This window comes from Rhinolophus sinicus, chromosome 8 (genome assembly GCF_057876585.1).
Source record: "Rhinolophus sinicus isolate RSI-liver-muscle chromosome 8, RSI-T2T, whole genome shotgun sequence".
NCBI classification, from domain to species: Eukaryota; Metazoa; Chordata; class Mammalia; order Chiroptera; family Rhinolophidae; genus Rhinolophus; species Rhinolophus sinicus.
Genome location: NC_142508.1, coordinates 64,234,396 through 64,256,640, shown reverse-complemented (window position 1 = coordinate 64,256,640; position 22,245 = coordinate 64,234,396). Strand labels below are relative to the sequence as shown.

The 22,245-nt window shown below is 50.9% G+C and overlaps 2 protein-coding genes and 1 long non-coding RNA gene across 6 annotated transcripts; 2 read left to right on the top strand and 1 right to left on the bottom strand.

Moving 5' to 3' along the window:
* The first annotated feature begins 1,168 nt into the window (after nucleotides 1–1,168).
* VPS4A (vacuolar protein sorting 4 homolog A) lies at nucleotides 1,169–11,437 on the top strand. 2 transcript variants are annotated; one of them, XM_019756862.3, is made up of 11 exons: nucleotides 1,169–1,383; nucleotides 4,641–4,752; nucleotides 4,848–4,995; nucleotides 6,368–6,426; nucleotides 6,507–6,626; nucleotides 7,121–7,277; nucleotides 7,870–8,018; nucleotides 8,316–8,397; nucleotides 8,627–8,846; nucleotides 9,847–9,987; nucleotides 10,583–11,437. In XM_019756862.3, the coding sequence occupies exons 1-11, from the start codon at nucleotides 1,363–1,365 to the stop codon at nucleotides 10,682–10,684; spliced, it is 1,311 nt and encodes a 436-aa protein (XP_019612421.1). In that variant the 5' UTR covers nucleotides 1,169–1,362; the 3' UTR covers nucleotides 10,685–11,437. The 2 variants fall into 2 exon arrangements, with proteins under 2 accessions (XP_019612421.1, XP_019612416.1); XM_019756857.3 differs by having other exon boundaries at nucleotides 1,172–1,383; nucleotides 6,365–6,426.
* Nucleotides 11,438–13,656: 2,219 nt separating this feature from the next.
* On the bottom strand, nucleotides 13,657–22,239 carry COG8 (component of oligomeric golgi complex 8). Of its 3 annotated transcripts, XM_074314667.2 has the most exons (6): nucleotides 21,851–22,239; nucleotides 20,428–20,635; nucleotides 18,831–19,658; nucleotides 17,165–17,333; nucleotides 16,199–16,372; nucleotides 13,657–14,220 (listed from the first exon to the last, which is right to left on the bottom strand). In XM_074314667.2, exons 1-6 carry the CDS (start codon nucleotides 22,237–22,239, stop codon nucleotides 14,063–14,065), a joined length of 1,926 nt encoding a protein of 641 aa, XP_074170768.1. In that variant the 3' UTR covers nucleotides 13,657–14,062. The 3 variants fall into 3 exon arrangements, with proteins under 3 accessions (XP_074170768.1, XP_074170767.1, XP_019612391.2); XM_074314666.2 differs by lacking the exon at nucleotides 13,657–14,220 and having other exon boundaries at nucleotides 15,845–16,372; nucleotides 18,762–19,658; XM_019756832.3 differs by lacking the exon at nucleotides 13,657–14,220 and having other exon boundaries at nucleotides 15,845–16,372.
* On the top strand, nucleotides 14,112–21,767 carry LOC141567493 (uncharacterized). The gene is made up of 5 exons (XR_016022051.1): nucleotides 14,112–14,242; nucleotides 14,740–14,818; nucleotides 14,945–15,168; nucleotides 17,170–17,364; nucleotides 18,262–21,767. It is a non-coding gene; the product is annotated as an uncharacterized LOC141567493 (long non-coding RNA).
* Nucleotides 22,240–22,245: the final 6 nt, after the last annotated feature.

The window sequence follows — 22,245 nt, the reverse complement described above, 5'->3', positions numbered from 1 at the left end:
CTCTCCAAACTTCTCCTAGTCCAAACTTCCCTCACTCTTCTGGACTACTGCAATAGCTTCATATAAAATAGCCACCTCATCCCTGCAAACTGTTCTGTATTCTAGGGCTAGAGTCATCTATCAAGAAAAAAAAAAAAAGTTTCCCATTGTTCTTAGGATAAAACCCAAAATCTTGACCATAGCCAAACGTCCTGGCCCCTGCCCAACTCCCCACCATCAGTTCACATCAAACTTTGACTTACTTTCTGCTCTGGCTACAGTTAGCCTTCCTCCAGTTTCTTAAATTCTACCAGTGGCCTCCTCAGGGCCTCAGGGCCTTTGCACAGGCTGTCTCATCAACCCAGAATGCTCTTCCTCACCTGCCTCAAACCTCCACTTAAATAGGAGCCTTTCCTGACCCCTTATCTTCGGCAGGTTGCCTGTGAAAAGCTCACATAGCACATGGACCTTCACACACATGCCTCAACATGCTTATGACTTCATTTTTCCTGATGAACATCATCTTTCTGCTCAGACTGCAGGCACCCCTAGAGCTGTTTCGGTCATTGCTGTATCCCCAGAAACTAGCGCAGAACTTGGCACATAGTGTATATTGACTAAATATTATCAAGCGAACGAATGTGAACAATCTGCTATACCGAAGTTCAGTGGGGTAAAGCCCCCAGCTGTGGAGGTTTAAGGAAACCACTTTCCTAAAGAGAAAAGTAGTAGAAGGGTTAATATTAACAACAACAACAACAAAAAGCACCACCAACAAAAACTACCTTTAGATAGAGCCACGGGAATCATAATAAGTAACCAGGGACTGTGTAGCTAGCTCATTCATTCCTCCCAAAGCCAGAAAAGGTAGATACTAATTATTAGTATATCGTATTAAACATCAGGAACTTAAAGCTCTTGGAACTTAGGTTTACTATGCCAGTAAAACTACCCTATAGGTGCTGTTTTATTCGAAGTGGGGTCTATGACTTGAAGATTCTACGCACCCGCCCTGCCCCTGACCCCGCCCCCTCGTCCTGCCCCGCCCTCACCCCAACCTCGCCGGGCTCCCGGCCCCGCCTCCGTCCCACCCCGACACACCCCCTACCCCAGTCTCGCCCAAGCTGCCCTGTGGCCGCGGAGAGCGGTGCCTGCAGTGCGGTCCGTGGCCGCCGGGGGGCAGGCGCGCTGCTCGGGCCCGACCGCTCTGGGCCGCACTCCTCGCTCGTCCTCAGACTCGGCTCCGGCTGCCAGCGCCCATCCTCCCCGCGTCCAGCGCGGACCCGCCGGGCTCCTTGTGCCGGACCCAGCACCTCGGCTTTCCGGGACCGGACCGACGCCGCAAACAGCACCGCGAGGTGTGAGTCGGACCCAGGAGATGAAATGACAACGTCAACCCTCCAGGTACTCGGCGCGGCCCGGCTGGCTTGAGGAGGCCGAAGGAGGCGCGGCTGGGCCTGCGGGCCGGCAGCCGGGCGGGCGGAGGGCCTCCTCGAAGCACCAGTCTCGCATCCCTCGCCCAGCCGCCCTGTCGCCGCCTCCGCCCGTTTCTGTGTTCACCCGCTCGGAGCCGAGGGCCGCCTCCCATCCAGAACGCCCGGACTCCTTGGCCGGGCGGAGTCCCCGGCCGCTATGTGCTGCTGGCGCCGTGGTACCGCCGTGGGGCTCAGCCTCATCCCGGTTTCACAGGCACCGTCCGGGAAGCTCGGGCCCGCGGTCCGGCTGCTCGCTCTCCCCCCTCCTGCCTCCCAACAAACCCCCGCTCCTTCCCTGGTCTGCGATTTCCTCTTCTCGGCCAACGGCCAACGACCCTCCTTTCATTCCCTAGATCGTGTAGGGTGGTGCTGGGGTGGCGCCACCTGGATGCATGACTGACCCGTTCTCCAGGTGCGGCCAGTCTTGCTGGGCCGGAAAACATAAACATACTCAGGCCTCAGACCTGGGTTTGAATCTCGGCTCTGCCACTCACTAGCATGTGACCTTGGGCGAGTTACACGATCCTGGACTCTCCGGTGTCTTGTCAGTAAAATGGGGTAATACCCTGTAGGGTTGTTGTGACAGTGGCTCTAGATTAATTCAGGTAAAGCATCCTTAATACGGTGCCAACTGCATAGTAAGTGCTCAGTAAGTGATGACAGATACAGTGCTTGCAGGAGTGAGGCAAGACTTCATGGAAGAAGAGGCATTTGACGGTATTATCAAAGGATGGGTAGCATTCAGATACCTGGAGGTAGAAGAGGGATGGTTAGTCACTTCAGGTGGAGAAAGAAGTGGGAACAGTGAGTAAACTTCCACCTGCAGGTCCCACCTGCCTAGACAGTTTTTGTATGGCCTGTGAGCTAAAAGTTTGTTTTCACTTTTTTTTTTGAAGAAACAGCTTTATTAAGATCTAACTCGTGTGCCATACAATTCACCCATTTAAAGTGTTTGATTCAATGCCTTTAGTATATTCACAGAGTTGTGCAACCATCACCCAATCACTTTTAGAACGTTTTCATCATCCCAAAAGGAAATCCTGCACCCGGTAGCTGTCACTCCCCCAACCACTCTATCCCTCCCAGCCCCTGACAACCACTAATCTACTTTTGTCCCCATGGATTTGCCTGTTCTGGGCATTTTATATAAATGGAAATTATACAATATGTAGTCCTTTGTGACTGGCTTCTTTCATGTAACATGATGTTGTAGGTTTTCACATTTTTAAAAAGGCTGAAGGATATTTCATGATACATGAAAGTCATATTTCAGTGTCTATAAATAAAGTTTTATTGGAACACATCCCTGCTCATTCATTTATATATTATCTATGGCAGTTTTTGGGCTACCAAGACAGAGTTGAGTCATTGCTACAGAGGTTGTATGGCCAGGAAAATCTAAAATATTTACTGTATGCAGAAAGTTTGCCAGCTCCTCTGTTACATCTTCGTAACCCTTTTCTTTCATCCTTGTCCTTTGCAGTACTTGTTACTAGAAATGTGGCAGGGCTGTTAGTTTCGTCACCTTACCCTCCTGTTATGCAAAACTGTTCCCCTAAATTGCTACTGAGGCATCTTATACGTGAAAAGCTGTATATGGTTGCTAAAAAAATCTAATGTACTCTTAGGTGCATTAATTAAAGAGCATCAAGAAGGAGGGAGGGCATGGGCCTGCTCTGCCACCTGGGGGCTCTGCCACCTGGAGTATTGTTCTGAGCCCCCCCTTTCAAAAGGACAGACCTACCCCGTGTGCCAGCCCACAAATAACTTAGTGCCACTATTCCCCTGTCCCTTCTATTCCCCCATCCCCAGAAATGGCAACACCACTGCAGAACTAAGGGGTTCTCAGAGACTAACCAAGAAGGTGAACGGAGTGACAAAGTCCAAGGAATTGGGAGTGTTTGTTCTGGAGAAGAGAAGCCATTGGGGAAAGGAACCCCCCTTTCATGTCTTATCTGAAGGGCCATCGTGGCATAGAGAGTAGACAGTGAAGCTTGTGTTTAAGCTGATGACCAGCCCAGAAGGTTCAGGGCTCCTAGCCATTCTCTACTTGTAGGTAGTGGAGAGCGCTGAAGCTTGAAAATAGTAGTCAGCATTCTTTCATCTTTCCTCATCTCTTCAACCTGGTGAGTTAACATCAACCTGGCCTAACCTACCCGTCTGTTAAGTTTTGTAGAGCTATCTGTGTCTTTCTGAGACTTCTTATTTTCAGATGGGGAAGGGCTGCACAAATGCCTGGGCCCTGCCAAGAGCTGGTCAGGAGGTTTGTTGTTTGCTGTGGACGGAACTGTGTGTATACAGTGGGATCCGCCCACCTGGTGTCTAGTGCTGTATCAGCTTGAGGAGGATAATTCTGGTAATACTTCCTGGGTTGGTGAAGCTGGTTTCCAAAACTGGATATGTAGGTGTGGGGCAGATGCCTGAAAGATACAGTATGCCCTAAGTTCAGTCTAGAGCACAAGCCTATAGGATTTATGAGACGCACAGAGACACTCTCAGAGTTCTTAGAAGATTCCAGAGGACTGTTCCCCTCAGTTGGCAGCACATAATATACCTCTGGGATATATGTACTGGAGATACTGGTGTATTGACACACGTGTCTAAGCATCTCTTCCCTAGCGATCAACTTGAAGAAAACCGTCTTCTCTTTTCAGCTTAGAGAAGCAGGCTGGGCCAATAGAAGGAAGCAGAGATCCCTTTAAGTCCATCTCATAAAACTCAAGTTGATGGACTTTCCTAGCTGACTGGGTCTTCTCTGGCCCTTGAGGTCAAGTGCTGTTTCTGGCCTCCATGCTGAGCAACACAGATACCAATAGGTTCTGCTGTTTCCCCTGTTCTAGGCTCTGAGTCCAGGTCCATTTCTTTTTACCTTGAGGCATGGAATAGAAAGGAATCTTTCCCTGTGAGTCCTAACCTGAGCTGCTTGACCAGGCTTCCATTTGCTGAAATTCAGGGTCAGGACTGAGAAGGAGGTCGCTTTTCACTGTATTGAGTGTATTGTGAAGAGGGATGGCTGTCTATTAAAGCTTTCTTTAAAGGCCTTTCTAGTTCATGTTGGAAAAGTAGGCCGACTGACAAAGTCCCAGGCCTGGCAATCTTTCTCATCAATGTATTCCTTCTGCCTGGGAACCCAGGGGCTTTCTGGATCTCTTGGGAAACTCTGAGCTATTTGCTTTACCTTTCCAGAAAGCCATTGACTTGGTGACCAAAGCCACAGAAGAGGATAAAGCCAAGAATTATGAAGAGGCACTCCGGCTGTACCAGCATGCCGTGGAGTATTTCCTACACGCTATCAAATGTGAGTCCCACATGGGGCCCTGCCCAGTGCCGAGCCGCTGTACAAGGACAGGCGCCGGGGGCTCACAGAGCCCCTGTCTGGTTCCCCTTTTGCAGATGAGGCACACAGCGACAAGGCCAAGGAGAGCATTCGAGCCAAGTGCATGCAGTACCTAGACCGGGCAGAGAAGCTGAAGGATTATTTACGGAACAAAGAGAAGCACGGCAAGAAGCCAGTCAAAGAGAATCAGAGTGAGAGCAAGGGGTGAGTGTGGAAGAGTGGAGGACCCATCCGGGACCCGGGCCCCCACGAGCGGGTGCCCCTTTCCTGTGTCACTGTCGTGCTTGGTGCTGATGCTGCCTTGGGCTTGTACAGCACCTTTCTTTTGGAGAATCCCACTGACAAACGTGATAATGCCCATGCACTTTCATCAAGCACTTTCTAGAATACGTCCATGTACATTACCTCATTGGTTACCTCATTGGAGCTGGGATGGGGGGCCATCGTGGAGGTTATGAGCCTTGGACTCTTTAGCCAGACTCCTCGGGTATACCCAGCTTTGCCACTTCCTCACTGTGTGACCTTGGGCAAATGCCATGACCCCCCTGTACCTCCAGGCTCCTCATCTGTAGGAGGGAGAAGATAATGGGACCTCCCTCCGAGTGTTGCTCTAAGGAGCAAATGAGATGATGGGGTGAAGCCCTGAGAATAGAGCTTGACATGCAATTAGGACTAAATAAATGTCACCTGCTGTTGTCACTATAGTTGTCATCTTCACCTGACAGGCAATGCACCAGACTCAGGGCTTCAAAGATTGCCAAGGTCACAGAGCTGGTACTTGATGGAGTCTAGACCCACACCCAGGGCCTCTGTTTCTGACTCCAAAGCCAGTGTTCCATCCAGTTTCTCTCCTCACGTCTGTGGTTCACCCACCATGGAGATGCCCGTTAGCTGAACACAAAGGCCAGTGGTATCCTGAGGCGGGGGGAGGGCCCTGGGCAGGAAGGTCATGGAGTAGGAGAGCGGTGGGTATTGTGTCCGCTGCCTCACCAGAGGTGAGAGGCTCTGCTCCTGAGTGGGGAGGATTCCCTGGAGTGAGAGACACACCGAGGAGGGGGCAGGAGACCTGACATCTCCAGGAGGGCTGCCAGGGTGGTGAGGACAGCAAATCACTTACAGCCAGACAGGAACTGGCCCTGGGGTCAGCACAGGGACTTGTTCCTTGTCCAGATGCTTCCCTTTAGACTTAAAAAGACTAACCTCTTCTCCGAGTCAGAGCCACTTGCTGCCTGGGTTTGGGTCCATGTGAGAGGCCAGTGACAACTCCAATGGCTTGCCCGGCTGCTCTTGAAGTCCAGCCAAAGCACATGTCCCTTTCCCGCCTCTAGAGAGGGCACACACCTCTATTCTTATTCCGCTAATGAAGAAACGAGGATGGGGTGTGAGAGTTTCCTAGAGGATCCACTGTGGGCCCCAAATGTCCTCGGGTCCTTGTCTGTGGGTCTGTCACCCCTGTTGAGCAGGGAAAGCATCCCTTTACCACCGTGCTAGCAGCCAGAGCCCGGCCTCGCTCTGAGAACTTCCTGCCAACGGACTCTTGCTCCAGCCTGTCGTCTTCTTTTGCCTTTCCCAGCAGTGATAGTGACAGCGAAGGGGATAATCCAGAGAAAAAGAAGCTGCAAGAACAACTTATGGGTAAGAGGCTCGAGCCCCGTGGCAATGGGAGGGGGACGTGGGGCTGGGCTCCAGGTCGACGGCTTTGCCTCCCTCCGCAGGTGCTGTCGTGATGGAGAAGCCCAACATTCGGTGGAACGATGTGGCTGGGCTGGAGGGGGCCAAGGAGGCCCTCAAAGAAGCTGTCATTTTGCCAATTAAATTCCCACACTTGTTCACAGGTAAGCGTTGAGCCACTGTAGGCGTCGATGTAAAAACATCAGGCTTCTGAGGGAACCAGCTCGGTGCGCCCACTCTGAAGGTGTCCTGGAGCAGGTGGTGACTGGACTCCCTTTGTCCTTAGCAGGCAAGGCCTGGCTGTCCTGTGTGTCCCAGTCAGGAACGGCCCTGCCCCCTGCAGTCAGCTAACCCTTGGCTTCTCTCTGGTGTCAGAACCTTTATGACTAGAACTTTGACTTTACTGTCCCAGTGGGTGGGCATCAGGACCCAGTGCCAGCCAGCCCATGTCACTTTGCAAAGTCACTGGGGTCATGAGCCAGGGCTAGGACCGAGCTGTCGGCAGGTAATTTAGTTCCCTTTATGCCTTTGCTCTTAGAGTCAGTTATCTTGGGAAACTTTTCTTTTCTGACTGTATTTACAGTGACAAAGGCCCCTCTGCTTTTTTCTGTTCCCCTTCCCCAATCAGGAGGAAGCCTCAGTTTATTCTTTCTTGCAGGCAAGCGTACCCCTTGGCGAGGGATACTGCTCTTTGGACCCCCTGGCACAGGGAAATCCTACCTGGCAAAAGCGGTGGCAACAGAGGCCAACAACTCCACCTTCTTCTCTGTGTCCTCCTCAGACTTGATGTCTAAGTGGTTGGGGGAGAGTGAGAAGTAAGTCTGCCGCCAGGCCCTGCTCTGCTGGCAGCCCCGGCAGCTGCTGGTGGCTCAGCTTCCTTGCCCCTGGAGTCACCTCCCAGAGGAGCTCCTGTTGGATTTCAGGGAGAAGTAGCCAGCAGAGGGGTATCTTGCTAGCTCATTGGGTGGGGCACTGCTCTGACCAACACAGCTGAAAGTGGAAGGGAACTTGGGAGAGAGGAGGACTCTCGGAGGGAAGGGAACGGCATTCACAATAATTGGGTGTCAGGTGAGTGTCATCTGTTGGGGACTTTATATTATTAATTCATTCCCCACACCGGCTCCCATTTTGCAGATGATGAAACAGGCTGAGAGGAAGGGAAGTGACTTGTCCTAAGTCCAGAGCTAATGAATGGGGCTGCCAGGATTGAAGCTGACGCCAAGGCTTGCTTTTCCTCTTGGTACAGTGCTGCCAGAGGATTTATTACCACCAGTTCTTCTGAAATCCAAGCATGACTGTGGCCTCGACCTCCCCGTGGGAAGGGCGAGAGGAGAGAAGTGGTGACTGGAACCCTCGCTGGGCATGTGTGCAGGTGTCCAGGTCCCAAGTGCATTTCTCACCCTATAGGCTGGTCAAGAACCTGTTTGAGCTGGCCAGGCAGCACAAGCCGTCCATCATCTTCATCGATGAGGTGGATTCCCTCTGTGGATCCCGCAACGAAAATGAGAGCGAGGCTGCCCGAAGGATCAAAACGGAGTTCCTGGTCCAGATGCAGGGTGTGTGCTGTGCTGGGCTTCCTCCTGTTTCTTGGTCCACCTACAGTCAGCCAGGGTCTCATTATGTATCTGCGGCTGGATTCGGTTGTCCTTAGGGTGGAGGGAAGCGGTCCTCAGCTCTCTGTCTCAGGCCTTCGCCCACCACCTCTCCACCCTTCCCAAGGCCAGCAGGCCAAGGCGAGAGGTGGCACAGGGACGGCTCTAGTTCAGAACATAAAGCCCCTGAGGTCCTTCCCGCCGGCCTTGACTGATCCTTCCAAGTGTTCTGAATCCATGTCTGTCCCCCTTTCTCCACAGGGGTGGGGAATAACAACGATGGGACTTTGGTTCTCGGTGCCACAAATATCCCATGGGTGTTGGATTCGGCCATTAGAAGGAGGTGAGTCTTCCCAGTAGGAGCCAGGGGCTGAGGTCTTGCTCCAGCCATGGTTGACCCGCTGCTGGCAGCCGGGGGTGCAGCCTGACTCCATTTCTCTGGAGGCTTCTCTGTGTCTGCACAGTGAGCAGAGCCCTGAGTGAAGCCAGTTTCTGGAGGGCCCCCCTGTGCCTCTTCATTAAGACCATTCCGCCATCCGCTCTCAAGTCCAGCCTCGTGCTTGGCTCTCTAGGTTTGAAAAGCGGATTTACATCCCGTTGCCGGAGGAGGCCGCCCGTGCCCAGATGTTCCGGTTGCATCTGGGTAGCACGCCCCACAACCTCACGGAAGCCAATATCCACGAGCTGGCCCGAAAGACAGAAGGCTACTCAGGTGCAGACATCAGCATCATCGTGCGGGACTCCCTCATGCAGCCCGTTCGAAAAGTACAGTCAGCAACACACTTCAAGAAGGTGAGTGGGCCCGCGAGGAACTGCTTAGGAAGCATCAGAGGAAAAGGGATATCAGCTTGCTTTGCCAGCTCCCTGGCTGCGCAGGTCACAGCCTCTTAGGTCTCCTCGAGAACCAAGGGCAAGTGCACTGTGAGCCCTCTGGCTCCAGGGGCTGAGATCGTACCTACTCTCCCCTTCCCTGTAGTTCTCCTTGCTTGAGGATGACACCTCAGATTGTGTGAACTTAGAGGACAGGGTGCTGTGGCACCTGCTGTCCCCTCTGCTACTCCCGCAGTCAGTGCGGGCTGTCAGTGTCTGCAAAGGGGTGGGTACGAAATCACACACTGTGAGGAGGAACTTCATTCACCCAGCAGACCTCTGTTGGGTGTCTGCCGAGGGTCCTACTATGTGCTTGGCCTCGTTCTAGATGATGGGACGGCAGTCATGACCAACCACGGCAGACAGAAACCCCTGCCCTCCTCTCTCTGGGGGAGACAGGCAACAAACAGAGGGTGGGGAGGGCGAAGATAGAGCAGAGAAAGGGAGGCCTGGCATTTCCCAGGTTTGGAGGGGGATGGGCAGGTTGCACTCTTAAAAAATAGGCCACACTGGGTGACACTGGGGTCAAGAGTTGAAGGAGGTGAGGGGATGAGCCTTCAGATGTTTGGGAGAGTGTTGCCAATGGGGCAGATTTCGATTGGAAAACCATTTTTGATGTCACTGCATTCATGGTGAGATATGAGTTAATGAGAAAGAGGAGCTATTAAGGCATTTTGTACCACAAATTAAGATTCTAGAAAACTGGTTGGAATAGCATGCTAGTCATGAACCTCTGAAATCAGACTTTGAGTCACTTGACGACTCAGCCCGAGAGTTTTGAAAGAGCCCATCCCTCCTCCGACTGTGACCTAGGAACCCAGGCATTCATTCACATCCTACCGTTACCTTTTCTTCAGGACTCAGAAATCTGAGGTGGCCTGCCCCTTCCCCTCTAGCCAGTCAAACTCCTGTTTGGTTTCAGGTCTGTGGTCCTTCCCGCACCAACCCCAGCGTTATGATCGACGACCTCCTGACCCCATGCTCGCCAGGGGACCCAGGGGCCATAGAGATGACTTGGATGGATGTCCCTGGTGACAAACTCTTAGAGCCTGTGGTTTGCATGGTAAGTGGCCAGCTGGGAGAGGGGACCGCACAGAGCCCAGAGAATTGGGGGCTTGAGTCCAAGAATAAAAATAAGCTTCTTCCCTTCTCTGTCCTGGGCTATTGTGACTGCCTCATTCTGTGGGTTTGGCTTGCTTTGTACACAGAAGGGACCAGTAAACGTACTTCACCCTGCTTGACCTGAGGCAGTGGCACAGGCACCTCTCACCTGACTGGTCTTCACCTCTCCTCATCTGAGTCTTGCAGATGGACTTGCTCATTCTGTGTGGCAGGTGTCTGCTTTTGTGGCTGGTGTGGTGGGCGTGCAGTTAGAAAGAGCTTCCCACTGGGGCTAAGAGATGAAGGGAGCTTAGATTCTCTCAGACCAGAGATAGGCCCGTCTGCAAATGCCATGAGCTGCCTCAGGGGGGAAGAGCGTCCCTGTCACAGAAGGCATCCAGGCAGAAACCAGGCCACCACAGGCATTCTGCGTTTGCGGCTGCGGCTGGCCTCGAAAGCAGGCCTCTTCCCACTCTGGACTGCAGGGGTCTGCGACGCTGGGAGGCTGAGGCCCTGGAGCCCGGCTGCTCCTCAGCCACACGCTCTTGTCTTTGCAGTCGGACATGCTCCGGTCTTTGGCCACCACCCGGCCTACTGTGAATGCAGATGACCTCCTGAAAGTGAAGAAATTCTCAGAGGACTTTGGACAAGAGAGTTAAAAGCTTCACACGGGTGATGGCGAATGTGGGAGGTTGATTGGGGTAAATTCATGCAGTCCCCAAGTCGGTGGCCAGTCAGGGCTCCAGGGCTCATCCTAAAGATACTGCAGTGTCCCCTCTGCTGTCTGGTCGCCAGCCGAGGAGCAGGAAGGGGCTCCCCGGCCAGAGACGCAGAAGTTCATTCGGCACCCAGTGGAATATTGGCTCTTCCTACTTCCTCCTCCTCCTCCTCCTCCTCCTCCTCTGGATGCTCACCAACTCCTTGTCCTACCCCTCCGTGGTTTTTTTTTAACCTTTTTTTTGTTGTTGTTCCCCTAAATTAATGCTGCTTGGATTTTCGTCTTGGTTATAAATAAAGTTAAAATCACCTGGAAGCATCAAGGAGTGGGAGCAGCCCGTGCTGGGGTTGGTGCAGAAGCCCCCACAGCCTGTTCCTTCTAGACCCAATTTTGCTCCTGTGAACAGAATGGCTGATGCCCTGCGTCCCCAGCCCAAGCTCTGCCTATAGAGGCCAAGAGTACAGCCAAGCCATTCACACCCTCCTAGGTCGGCATCCTGGGCCCTGTGTCCTCCCTGCAGGAGGAGTGGACGGTCTTTGTGAGCACAGAGCTGTGTGGAGCAGAATGAGTGAAGGCAGTCAGGCGGCTTTCACTACTGCCTTTTCTTCCCTCTGAATGTGAGAACGCTAAACCCAGCCACTGCCCTCGGGTCTCGGTCCTGGAAATGGGCTAATAAATCTTTTTCCCTTCTTGAGCCACCTGAGTGATCTCATCTTTGACTCTTTTCTGGGGCTCTTTGAAGGCCATGCTTGCTTCCGATAGAAAGACCCTCTGGTTTTCTCTGTTGTCTGCTCTTCAGCAGAGTAGGAAGTGGGAATGTCACCAACTGCCGCCTTTCCTAGGCCTGTACTCCAGTCAGGTTCATGAGACCTTTCTTCCCCCAGGGCCTCGAAAATGTTTGGGGGTGTTTGCGGGGCCTGGCAGCACTTTCTACTCAGCCTCCAAATCAGAAGCTCAAACTGGGAGGCCTGTGGGCCAGACGTGGCCTGCAGCTGTGTTTGGTTTGGTCAGTTGCCAACATTTAAAAATTAAGATATATAAAAATTTAGATTTCTGGCTTCTGGGAGATTAGGTATTGCTAGGACTGTGTCCCCATAAGGCAACCTGTCTACAGCTGGGCAGGGGTGGCCCACTCAGAAGGGCACATGCTGTCCAGCCCAGCCATCCCCACGTGAACTGATCACACATTTGCATTGCCTACTCAGCCCCTCTGGCCATTTGAATTTGTGACCCCTATGAGACACCCATGGCCCCAGAGCTGGCATCCCTGGACATGCTGTGTGATGGAGCAGAAGCAGTAGAGGCTGTCACACATTGACCACGAGCATGTGAAAACAGAAAAGGCCAGAAATTGGTTGTTCCCCCCTTCCCAAAACTGGGATCTTCAAACCTAAATGTTCCAGAACTGAGTATGCGGCCAACTCTTAGATCACCTTAGCCTTGTGCTGCTGTGTTTCTTTGACCTGGTTGGAGTGTTGGCTGCGTTGAGCCAACTTTCGCTTGGTTTTGTGAAGGCTCAGGCCCAGGGCTGTGTTCTCCAGCGCTGGTGGATTAGCCCTGCCTCCAGTTACCTGGAGCGCCAGCAGCCTGACCGTCAGAGGGCACTTACGCAGCAACTCTGACAAATCTTCTGTACCTTGCTCTGGAGTTGCCACATCGTTCTTGGTTAGTTATGTGCCCTCAGCCAATTACTGTTTGTAAATACTGAACTAGAAGCCAGGATAGGACACTGCCCCTGCCTGTACTGTTTCATTTTAGCATTTTGTTTTCGTCTACCTCCAGTTACCTTGAATCAGAAGGTCCTTGCTTTTTAATTGACCAGCTGCTTACTCCTGTGTGGATTTGGTTACAACAGTAAATCTCGTATTGCCAGCAACACAGTCCCCGAGGTCCACTCTGAGCATTTACTGTTGGGCCTCCAGGTCAGGAAGCTGCATGTGAATGCTGCTGGTCTACATTACAAAGGCATTACTAAGGACTGTTAACCTCAGAGCACTCTAAGGAAGCATCAGAACATTCTGAGGCTTCCCTGCAGGGGCTACTGAACACTGTCTGAAGGATAGAAGGCTCGTGGAATTCTAATTTTCATAAGGACTCATGTTTTCAATATAAATGAGAACTTTCATAGACTCCCCAATAGCTGAGTGTCTAGCCTCACCTTGGGCAGTGTTAGGTCCTGTTCCCTCCAAATGCTAAAGCACAGAGAGCCAGTTTGCTTTTGCTTGGCTTCATAGGCCCCCCAGAATTGGCCTGTTTAGAGAAAGCCGTAGAGGAGAGTGGGTCTTTCCTGGGTTCATTTAACTGCTGTTTAAAACATGTTTTCTCTAAACAACTTACTGGACTTCTTGCTATGTGGGTACTTGGGCTTTGAGGACTTCGGTGAGAGTACCAGCAACGTACAACTCAACATAAAAATGAGGTAAGACAACTAACTACTTAAAGAAACGAGATCCTTCAGCTCTTGACAAAGTTTTGACAGTATCTTAAGGTTAAACACTGGTCAGTTGGTGCTAAATAAGTGTGACCAGGAAGCACAAGTTCTGTTTTCTGTTTCTGTCCTAATTGTGACAGGCACTGGCTCCTTGGCTCCGTCTTAACTGTCACCCTTTCCCTAGCCCTGCTCCGTGGCCTCCACCTAAAGAATGAGCCAAATACCAGCTGCCCAAGAGATCTCAGCAGAAAAATCTTCCCCAAGTCTGTTAAAGGTAGTAGAAGGCAAAACGTGGAAACCTGAACCGTAACTGAACCTGTTAAAATGTGTGGGTACTTATTCATGTTAATATTGCCACTGAACACCTCCAGGAACTGGGGCCATTCTGTCCTGTGTTTACTGCCATAAGCACACTGGTGGCCCAGGCAAAGAGGGGCTGTAGGTAAGACACAAACAAATCCCGTGTAAAAATAAGAATTCAGTAAAGGTCAACCACAGCCTTAACCTGCATTTTTAAACACAGCCCTCAGATATTTTGGGACTCCATGATTATCAAATCTTGGCGTTGGGAATAGGTTACATAGGTCATATGAAGTCATGTTTACTGAGAGTGGTTATCGCCCCACTCATCTCCATACAAAATTGCCAGGAAAGTCCGGTCCTTTATGGGAGTTTTTTCTTCTTAAGTCGAAGGCAATATTTCATAGCTCGTTTGAGCGCAATCATTTTTAACATCTTCCTCCAACCTAGTTTGGCATGCTTTGTCAGAAAACAGTGATTTTCTGTCAGGGCCGAGCCAATATCAAGGCAATGCCAGGCATGGCATGCCCGGCTCAAAGCCAAAGGGTTTGTGGCCTGGTTTTCAGAGTCAGATGCAGCAGGATAGCGTTAGTCATTCACCTCCATCCAGTGGATGTTTGTAAACGTCTTGCTGTCCATTTTGTCAATGAACAGGCAGCCCTGCAAGTGGTCCATCTCGTGCTGGATTATGCGTGCTGTCCACCCACTCGCTTGCCATACCACCTGCTCTCCTCTGGGGTCCAGCCCTGGAAAGAAGTTACAGTCTGGGTGAGGACATGCTGCACTGCATCCCCCACAACCCCCTCCCCCTTTCCCTGCCCCTGGCTGTTGCTATATCTACAAGAGGCAACATCAGAAGGGAACTTAGCAGCCCTTATCCTCCCTGGAAAAGATGCCTCAGCTCTACCTATTACCAAGTAGTCAACCTGTCCCAAATACGATTAGGTTGCTGGGTTCACTGTGGGGCTGAGGTGAGAAATGATCTTCCTAATAAGGTGCTTCTCTTCTGTACACTCCCCTGCTTTCTGAAGTATTGCTGTTTGCTTTCAATTCCTAACAAAAGTATTTCAGCTTCGTACAATATATGTAAAATAAGGGATACCACTGACTTTCTGGACCCAGTGACTCGCTCAGGAGGAACAATCATTCCAGCCCTTGCAAAGAACCATATTCCAAAAAATATCCTGTTTTATGACAGGCTAGGAATGGCTTGTCATCCTGGGCTGGGCAAAGCAGGTCCCACTTCTCCCTCTTCATCATGACAGATCTCACTGGGGCAGAAGTGTGTGTGTGTGTGAAAGGCACAGCGGGCAAGAGGACACTGAGCAGAGAACCGGCTATGAGGTACAGGGGAACTAGGCCACCCTCCCAACCCCCGCTCTATACTCCCTACCCCCACCTGAGCTGGCTGTGCTCTCGCAGGAGCTTCCTTATTCCAATCTATCAGTCCTGAGTCCCATCCACTCCCAGGTGCTGCCCTTTGTTGGTGCCGGAAGATTATGCTGAGCAGCCATCACCGTGTCAGCACTTGAACTGGAGCTTTGCGGAAACGCATGGGATGCGAGGCAGAAGAAACGCACGCGCTTACCCAGACGCCCCAGGGCTCCCGCCACCCCGCACCTGAGATCTGCACTGCCTGGAAGCGGGGCACGCAGGCCAGGAAGCCCGCGACGCTCTCGCAGCCCTCGGGGAAGGTAATCTGGCGGCTGTCCAACACCCGCAGGCTGGGGTTCACGAACACGCGCAGGGGGAAGGGCTCCATCTGGCGGGACTCCCGCAGGCGGGGCGCGCAGGCATGGAACAGCGCCTCGGGGAACTCCAGGGCCAGCACCTGCAGAGGCACCCCGAGCTGCGGCGCGCTCAGGCCGACACAGCGCCGGCTCCGCATCACTTGCACCAGCCGCTGCACCAGCCTCTGCAGCTCGGGCCCCGCCAGCTGCGCTGGTTCCACAGGGGCCGCCACCGCGCGTAGCGCCGGGTCCCCGACCTGGCACACATGCAGGTACGGCGGTTCCGGCGCTCCCTGCACCAGTCGCCGCACGTAGCGCCAGTAGGAGCGCCGGCGCGCCGGGCCCTCGAGGCCATCCTGGGCCAGCGTGGAGCTGCAAGCCCGGGTGCCGCCGCCCGCCGTCCCTTTTCCCCACATCAGGGCCGGCCCTTCGAAACGATGCGCCAGAGCGGGCAGCGTTGCTAGCAGCCGCCCAGCCTTCAGCCCCCTCATGGTGCGCCAGAAGAGAGCAGCCAGCTCGAACCTGTCCCTCCCCAGCTCCCGTAGCCGAGCGCCCCCGCCGCCAGGGACGCCGGGAAGCGTAGTTCCCGTGCCCCTTCCGGGAGCACGGGCTTGCCCACAAAACGCTATCAGCCTCTCGGTGACGTCAATCAGCTTTATTATTTAATTACATTTTTTTAATGGTATGAGCAACCATTTACATGAGTGGCTGGGGGTTCCCCCTTTAATTTCCTCTCATCAATGCCTCTGCAGCCTCTCCCCTGGGACTGTCCCGTTTTCCCAGTTGAGGCAACTCTCATTCCAACAGCGCGCTGCAGTAGCTTCCTGGCTGTCCGGGGCCTGGGCGCAGCGCCTGGTTCTGGAAGCGGGAAAGTCCAGTTAAGTGCCCGCACTAGGCACATCAGCCTGCAGTGGCTCCGCTGATTCAACCTGCTCTTGCCCCTCCTCAGGGAAAGGCCCCTCCTCAGAGAAAGCCGGAGTGGCAGGCTCCAGGCTCGACTCCTCCGAGGGGAGTTCTGCTGCTGGAGCTGGGAGCTCCGGCACTGGCTCTTTTTCATCGAGGCAGATCGTATCTTTCTTCGGCAGGATAAAGGCTAGAGGCTCCTGAACAACGCCGATGTTCACGTGCCCAAGGTTTCCGTACTTGGAGAGCTGAGAGGGAGGAATGCCTGACCCAGATGGTAGGCAAAGTGAAATGGAAAAAATGTTTCATAAATTTAAACACTGATGTGTTACGGGAACAAATAAACACTAGAGGAAGTAACAGACACAATCACCACATTTCAGTACAGTAAATCATCTTTGTGATACGGGACAGGAAGCTATACTGTAAAGCGGGACTTGGAAGGTAATCCGGAAGAGCACAGTGTAGGGCAGGTGCAGTAGGAGCCAAGTGAACCTCAACAGGCACTGGCTTCGCTGTGACAAGCACAGGGGAAAAGTACGGAGGAGCTACTCTGGTGGTGTGATCACACTGGCACTGGCACTGCCCTTTGGGAAGCTCTGCTTCCCCCATTCTCCTACTCTACCCACCACCCCTCAGAGAAAGCGGCCACAGAAAAGTTAAGGCAAATTGGAAAAAATGTTTTTAAAACATCTCTGGACGTTTCATAGAAATGGAATTATACAATAGGTAGTTCTTTTGTGAATGGCTTCTTCTACTTAGCCAGATATACACATATTGTATGATTCCCTTTCTATGAAATGTCCATAAATGGCCAATCTATTGCATCAAAAGTAGATTAGTGGTTGCCAGAGGCTAAAAGTGGGATTGGGGAATGACTACATTGGGCCTGAGGGATCTTTTTGGGGTGACAGAAATGTACTAAAATTAGATGGTGGTAAAGGTTGTACACTTCTGTACATTTACTAAAACACTGAATTTTACAAATGGGTGAAATATTTAGTATGAGAATTGTATCAATAAAGTAGTTTAAAAAATATTTTCTCCTTTCTCTTACCTAAGGCCTGTGCTATCTGATCTGGTGGAAAAAGGACTTGGAGACAGCGATTTAAATAAGGAACAAGGTCCTCCAGGAAGACAGTGCAGAACTGGAAGAAGAGCTCTTGCTCCCCACTGCTGAAGGCAGCTTCTTCAGCACGATGGAAGGCCACGATTACTTTGGTTACCTAGGAGACAAAGGCACCATCAATCACCGGGGTAGTCTATCACTATCAGTAGTGCATGACACTAAACACAAACATGCAGCCCTTAAGTTTTCATGAAGAAAGTCATTCCAAACAGTACATTATATTACTATCTTGTTTAAATTCAGAATTGTGGTCACTCTTCACAATTCTGTCACTTCACTGATGTATTTCTGACCCAACTTGCTTCATTACCGGCTCTGTTTCCAGTTCTAGTGGAAAAGCATCAAGAAATTATACAGAGCATACATGGTCCTTGACTCCCATGAGAGATGGACCAGAACTATGTTGGATCCAGGAAAAAAATGACACAAAAACTATAAAAGGTTTTTACTAAGGCCTTGAGGATCCAGGAAGCTAGAACACTAAAGTTATAAAGGAAACAGCTGGAAAAGAAGTTCCATAAACTGCCTAGCTGATGTTATAGACAGATGTCACGATAACCGGGTTAATAACACAGACTCTCCTGCTAAACTTCCTGGTTAGTTCCTAGCTGTGCCGCTTACTGGTTCTGTGACTTCCAAGTGATTACTTAAACCCTCTATGCACTCTGGCCTGTTTCCTCATCCACATCTCTGCATGCCAGGCCTTAGGAAGAGCCCTAGAAACTCCCATTCGATTTGAAAGCAGCACAACAGATCATTTTCCTTTGTATGTTCTTAGCACAGTTGTTGCTAAAATAACTGTAAGTATAGTTTTGTTACCTAAGCAGTTCTTTTTTTCAGTTTTAACAGGGTCAGCAACAAAAACCTATCTTATAGGGTTGTAAGGATAATTAAGTCTTAATATATGTAAAGTATGATGAACGCTACCTGGCATGGAGTAAGTTCCATACAAATATTAGCTGATTATTACTTGAATTTCATTGACTCCAAAAAGCTTCAATGCTCATGTTTTCTTGCTCTTACAGGATAGCAACAGAAAGATTTTATCCAATCTCATCACAACTGCCACCTGGCTGACAGTGATTATAAGATGTCATCAACTATAAGAATCATTCCAATATCTAAAGGTTTAAATGTGTAAGAAAGGTGCACCATACTAGGATATTAGCAGTAGCAGTAGTAGTAGTGCTCCAGATGAGACCACAGCTTGGCCAATACCTTGGCTGCAACCTTGTGAGGTCCTGAGCAGAGGACCCAGTTATACTATACCTGGACTCATGATCCACAGATACTGGGAGATGATAAAGATCTGTTGTTTTAAGCTGTTAGGCTTGTGGGAGTTTGTTATGCAGCAATAGAAAACTAATACAGTATTGAATCATTACTATAGGGAGCCACTTCATGGATTGTTTTAGATCCCATGAGGGGGGACTAACCAGAGCTGCTCAGCCATTAAAAACTGCTAAAACCACATTAAACCTCTCTAAGTCAGTAGGCACCACTGTCACGTGGACTGGTTTATTACCAAAGTCTGGCCTCCTGTAACCAAAGAAGGTCCCAGCAGAGAGCCAACATGTGCCCAGTATGTGCCCACCTTGGCAAGGGCATCCTCCAGCGTCCCTGTCACATCCTGTACCAGGGCAATGGGGCAGCAGAGGCGCAGATCATTGAAGGCCACCAGAATGTTGTTGAGGAAGCAAGCAAGGGGTGGGAAGTCTAAAAGCACCATGGGCGGCTGTAGGGTCCCTGGCTGAGTGACTGGCACAGCAGCAGGCAGGTTACTGCTACCCAGGATGGCTGGAGCGGAGATGAGGGTGTAGGAGTTCATTTCATCTTGGAACTTCTCCACTGCCTCCTGAATTGCTTTCTGGAAGGTGCTGATGGCCACCCGCTGGAAAACAGGAGCCAACTGACCCCGAAAATCAGCCCCCACCCGGCTGAAAGACAGCCCAAAGTACATGCACTGGCCCAACAGAGAGTCCAGGCGGCCACCTATCCCCTGGTGAAGGTCGGTTTCCAGCACCTGCAGGAATTGTGAGACTTTCTGCAGCACCCAGCCATGGAAGATGGCACTCTCATTAATGGTGTGCTCACCCATGGCAGGGTACAGTAATGGGTCCTCGTCTGAGAAGATAGCACGGTACTGGGTGATGATATCAAACAGATGAACACGGCAGGTCTCGATGGTTTTTGTGATGTGGAAATAGGGGTCATCATTTGGGATGGCAGTCAGGATGGAACGGAGCCAAGCATCTCGGGCCTGAAGAAACTTCACCCTCAACTCAGCCTCGGTGAAGATGTCCATGCGCCGTAGGAAGCCAATGACGCGGAGACAGGCGGGGAGCTGGATGTTGGTCCTCAGTTGCTGGATCAGCTGGCTCAGCATCAGCTGCATGGACCGGCGCACTTCGTTCACAATGCCCTGGCAATATGGAGGGTGAGTCATACCATGCTGGGAAAGACACTCCCTGGAACCCATTCCGCTAACCCCGAATACTGCAGACCAACATTTCCACTGCTATCCTGACATATGAAGTCGATTTCCTAAAGCAGATGTGTATATGGTCACTGTGGCTTACAGGCTCCGCTTGCTTCTCCTGCCTCCCCTGCTTCCTAATGCTCTCCCCTTGCTCACTGCTGTCTCTGTATTTCTGTCGCCACTGGCTGTCTCTGTATTTCTTAAACACTCCAACTTCCCTCCTTAGCCTTGTTCTTATCACTTTCTGGTTTGCTCTCTCCCACATCTTCACATGGCTGGCTCCCTCTCATCATCTGGGTCTCAGCTTAAATGTTCTCTCCAGAAGTCTTTCCTGACCACTCTCCCTAGAGTAGTGGTCTCTTTCTGCCGCATTCCCTGGTTTTTCTCGAGACACCTACTACTATCTGAAAGGATGATCACATTGTTGTTTTTCGTTTATTTGCCAACTATCAGCTTATTCATGAGAGTCAGGGCCTTGTCTGCTTTGTTCACACTATACCCCCAACATCTAGATCCATGCCTGGCACACAGATTAGGATTTCTCAGTTGGATGAATGAATGTACAGTTTATGTTCGAGCCTTCCTGGCTGGCAGAAACTGATGTGAAACATGCAAGGAGTTTACCTACGGTTTCTGCCTAAGGTTCAGTGATGAACACAGAATTACTGATTACAAGAAATCAGTTTGAGTCCTCGCTGGGCAAGTTGGCTACCTGGATGACAGGGATGGAGGAGTATTTCCTTTCCAGTCGGCGTACGTAAGCTGCAAGCTCCAGGGCCTCTTCATAATAGCTGTTCCGGACACAGGTGTCCATCAGCTGAGGGATCTCTAAGATTTCCAGGATTTCTGTGTGCCGGTTTAGAGTCAGGGTGTTCATCCGGCGGTTTGAGCTGATCTCCTCGGCCTCTTTCACAAAGTTCCTAGTAACAGTCAGGAGAACATTGGTCACTCACTGTTCTGCACCCAGACCTTAACTATAATTACCAAGCATTTACTCTGAACTGGGCACTGGGCTGGGTGGTTTATCTGATTTAATCTTCACCCCCAACATACGCGGTAAGTACCCCTGAGGAAACTTTAATCTCAGAGAGGTGAAGCAACTTGTCCAAGATCACACACTAATAAATGAAATGATAAAAAGATTTGAACCCAGATCTGCCACTTAACTAGCTGTGGCAAGATACTTACGTTCTCCTGTTTCCTTATTGGTAAATTAGTAATGAGGACCTATCTCATAAGGATGTGAGGATTAAATGAGATGATGTGTATAAAGCATTTAACACAGAACCTAACAGAGTAAATGTTCTTTTATTAGCTATGCTTATTTTTGTAATAATGAACTAACTAGCCTAGAGGCTACAAGCTTACCCCTAAGTTCCCTCAGTTTCTTAATATATTCTTAGTTCCCATCACAGTCTCCATTTCTTCTCCATAATGGCACACATCTGCTTTATGATAAAGTCCCCTATTTATTCTTGGGGGTGGAAAGGTACAAAAGCTATCAGCAAATAGTCTAAGACTCAAAAGAAAACTTAAAACTTATCATGAAAGAATTAGTGATAATGGGTTGAGGATGTAGGAAGACAGAATATGGCTCAAAAGGAGGTTTTTTTGTTTTTGATAGTTTTTGCTACCCCCAAATAGGGTTTCCTTGACAGCTTTCTATCAGTGAAAGTTTTGGAGCAGATGACCTCCCGTTTGAGATGTCGTGTGGATATGTTGTGTCTACGTATGTTTATATATGTTTAAATAAATATGTATATATATTAAGCTGCCAATTGTAGATTAAATATGTCAGATCCAATGATAAGTGCTTTGCATGGATTTTATTTATTTAGTGCTCACAACAGCCCTGTGAAGGTCGTACTGCTGGGTTCCAATTCTGATTTGGAAACTTACTAGCTGTGCCCTTGAGCAGTCACTAACCTCTCTGTGTCTCAACCTCCTTATACATAAAATGGGAAAAACAGTACGTACCTCGAAGTCTGTTGTGAAGTTTAAATGGACTAATAAAATGCTCAGAGGAGAGCTTGGAACATGGTATGTAAGCGCTATGCAAGTGTTAGCTATCTCTATCATGGTAAATGTCAGCTATCACAGTTGTTAAAAGCCCCTTGAGCGCCGGGCCGCCGCACCTGCAACTCTGCTGGAAGCTGGGCAAGCGGTCGAGCAGGCGGCCGAGCGATGCCTCCACGTCGCCAAACAGACGGTGGATGCGCTCGGTGCACTCGGCGCCGCGGATGAAGGTCTTGTAGTTGGCGAAGGCCAAGTCGCGCGTCTGCTGCAGCAGCTGGGCCCGCTCCTCCGCCAGGCGCTCGGGCTCGCGCCGCAGCCGCTCCAGCCCGGAGCCGCTCAACTCTCGGAGGTAGCGGCCCACATCGGGCCGCTCCCGCCACTGGGCCTCCGGGAAGCGGTCCCGGAACAGCGATGCCAGGAGACCTTCATCCTCCACCTCCCCGAGTGCTGTTGCAGTGGCCGTGGCGGAGGCCGAAGTTGAGAATGGGTTTGTCACCATCGCCGCCATCTTCCC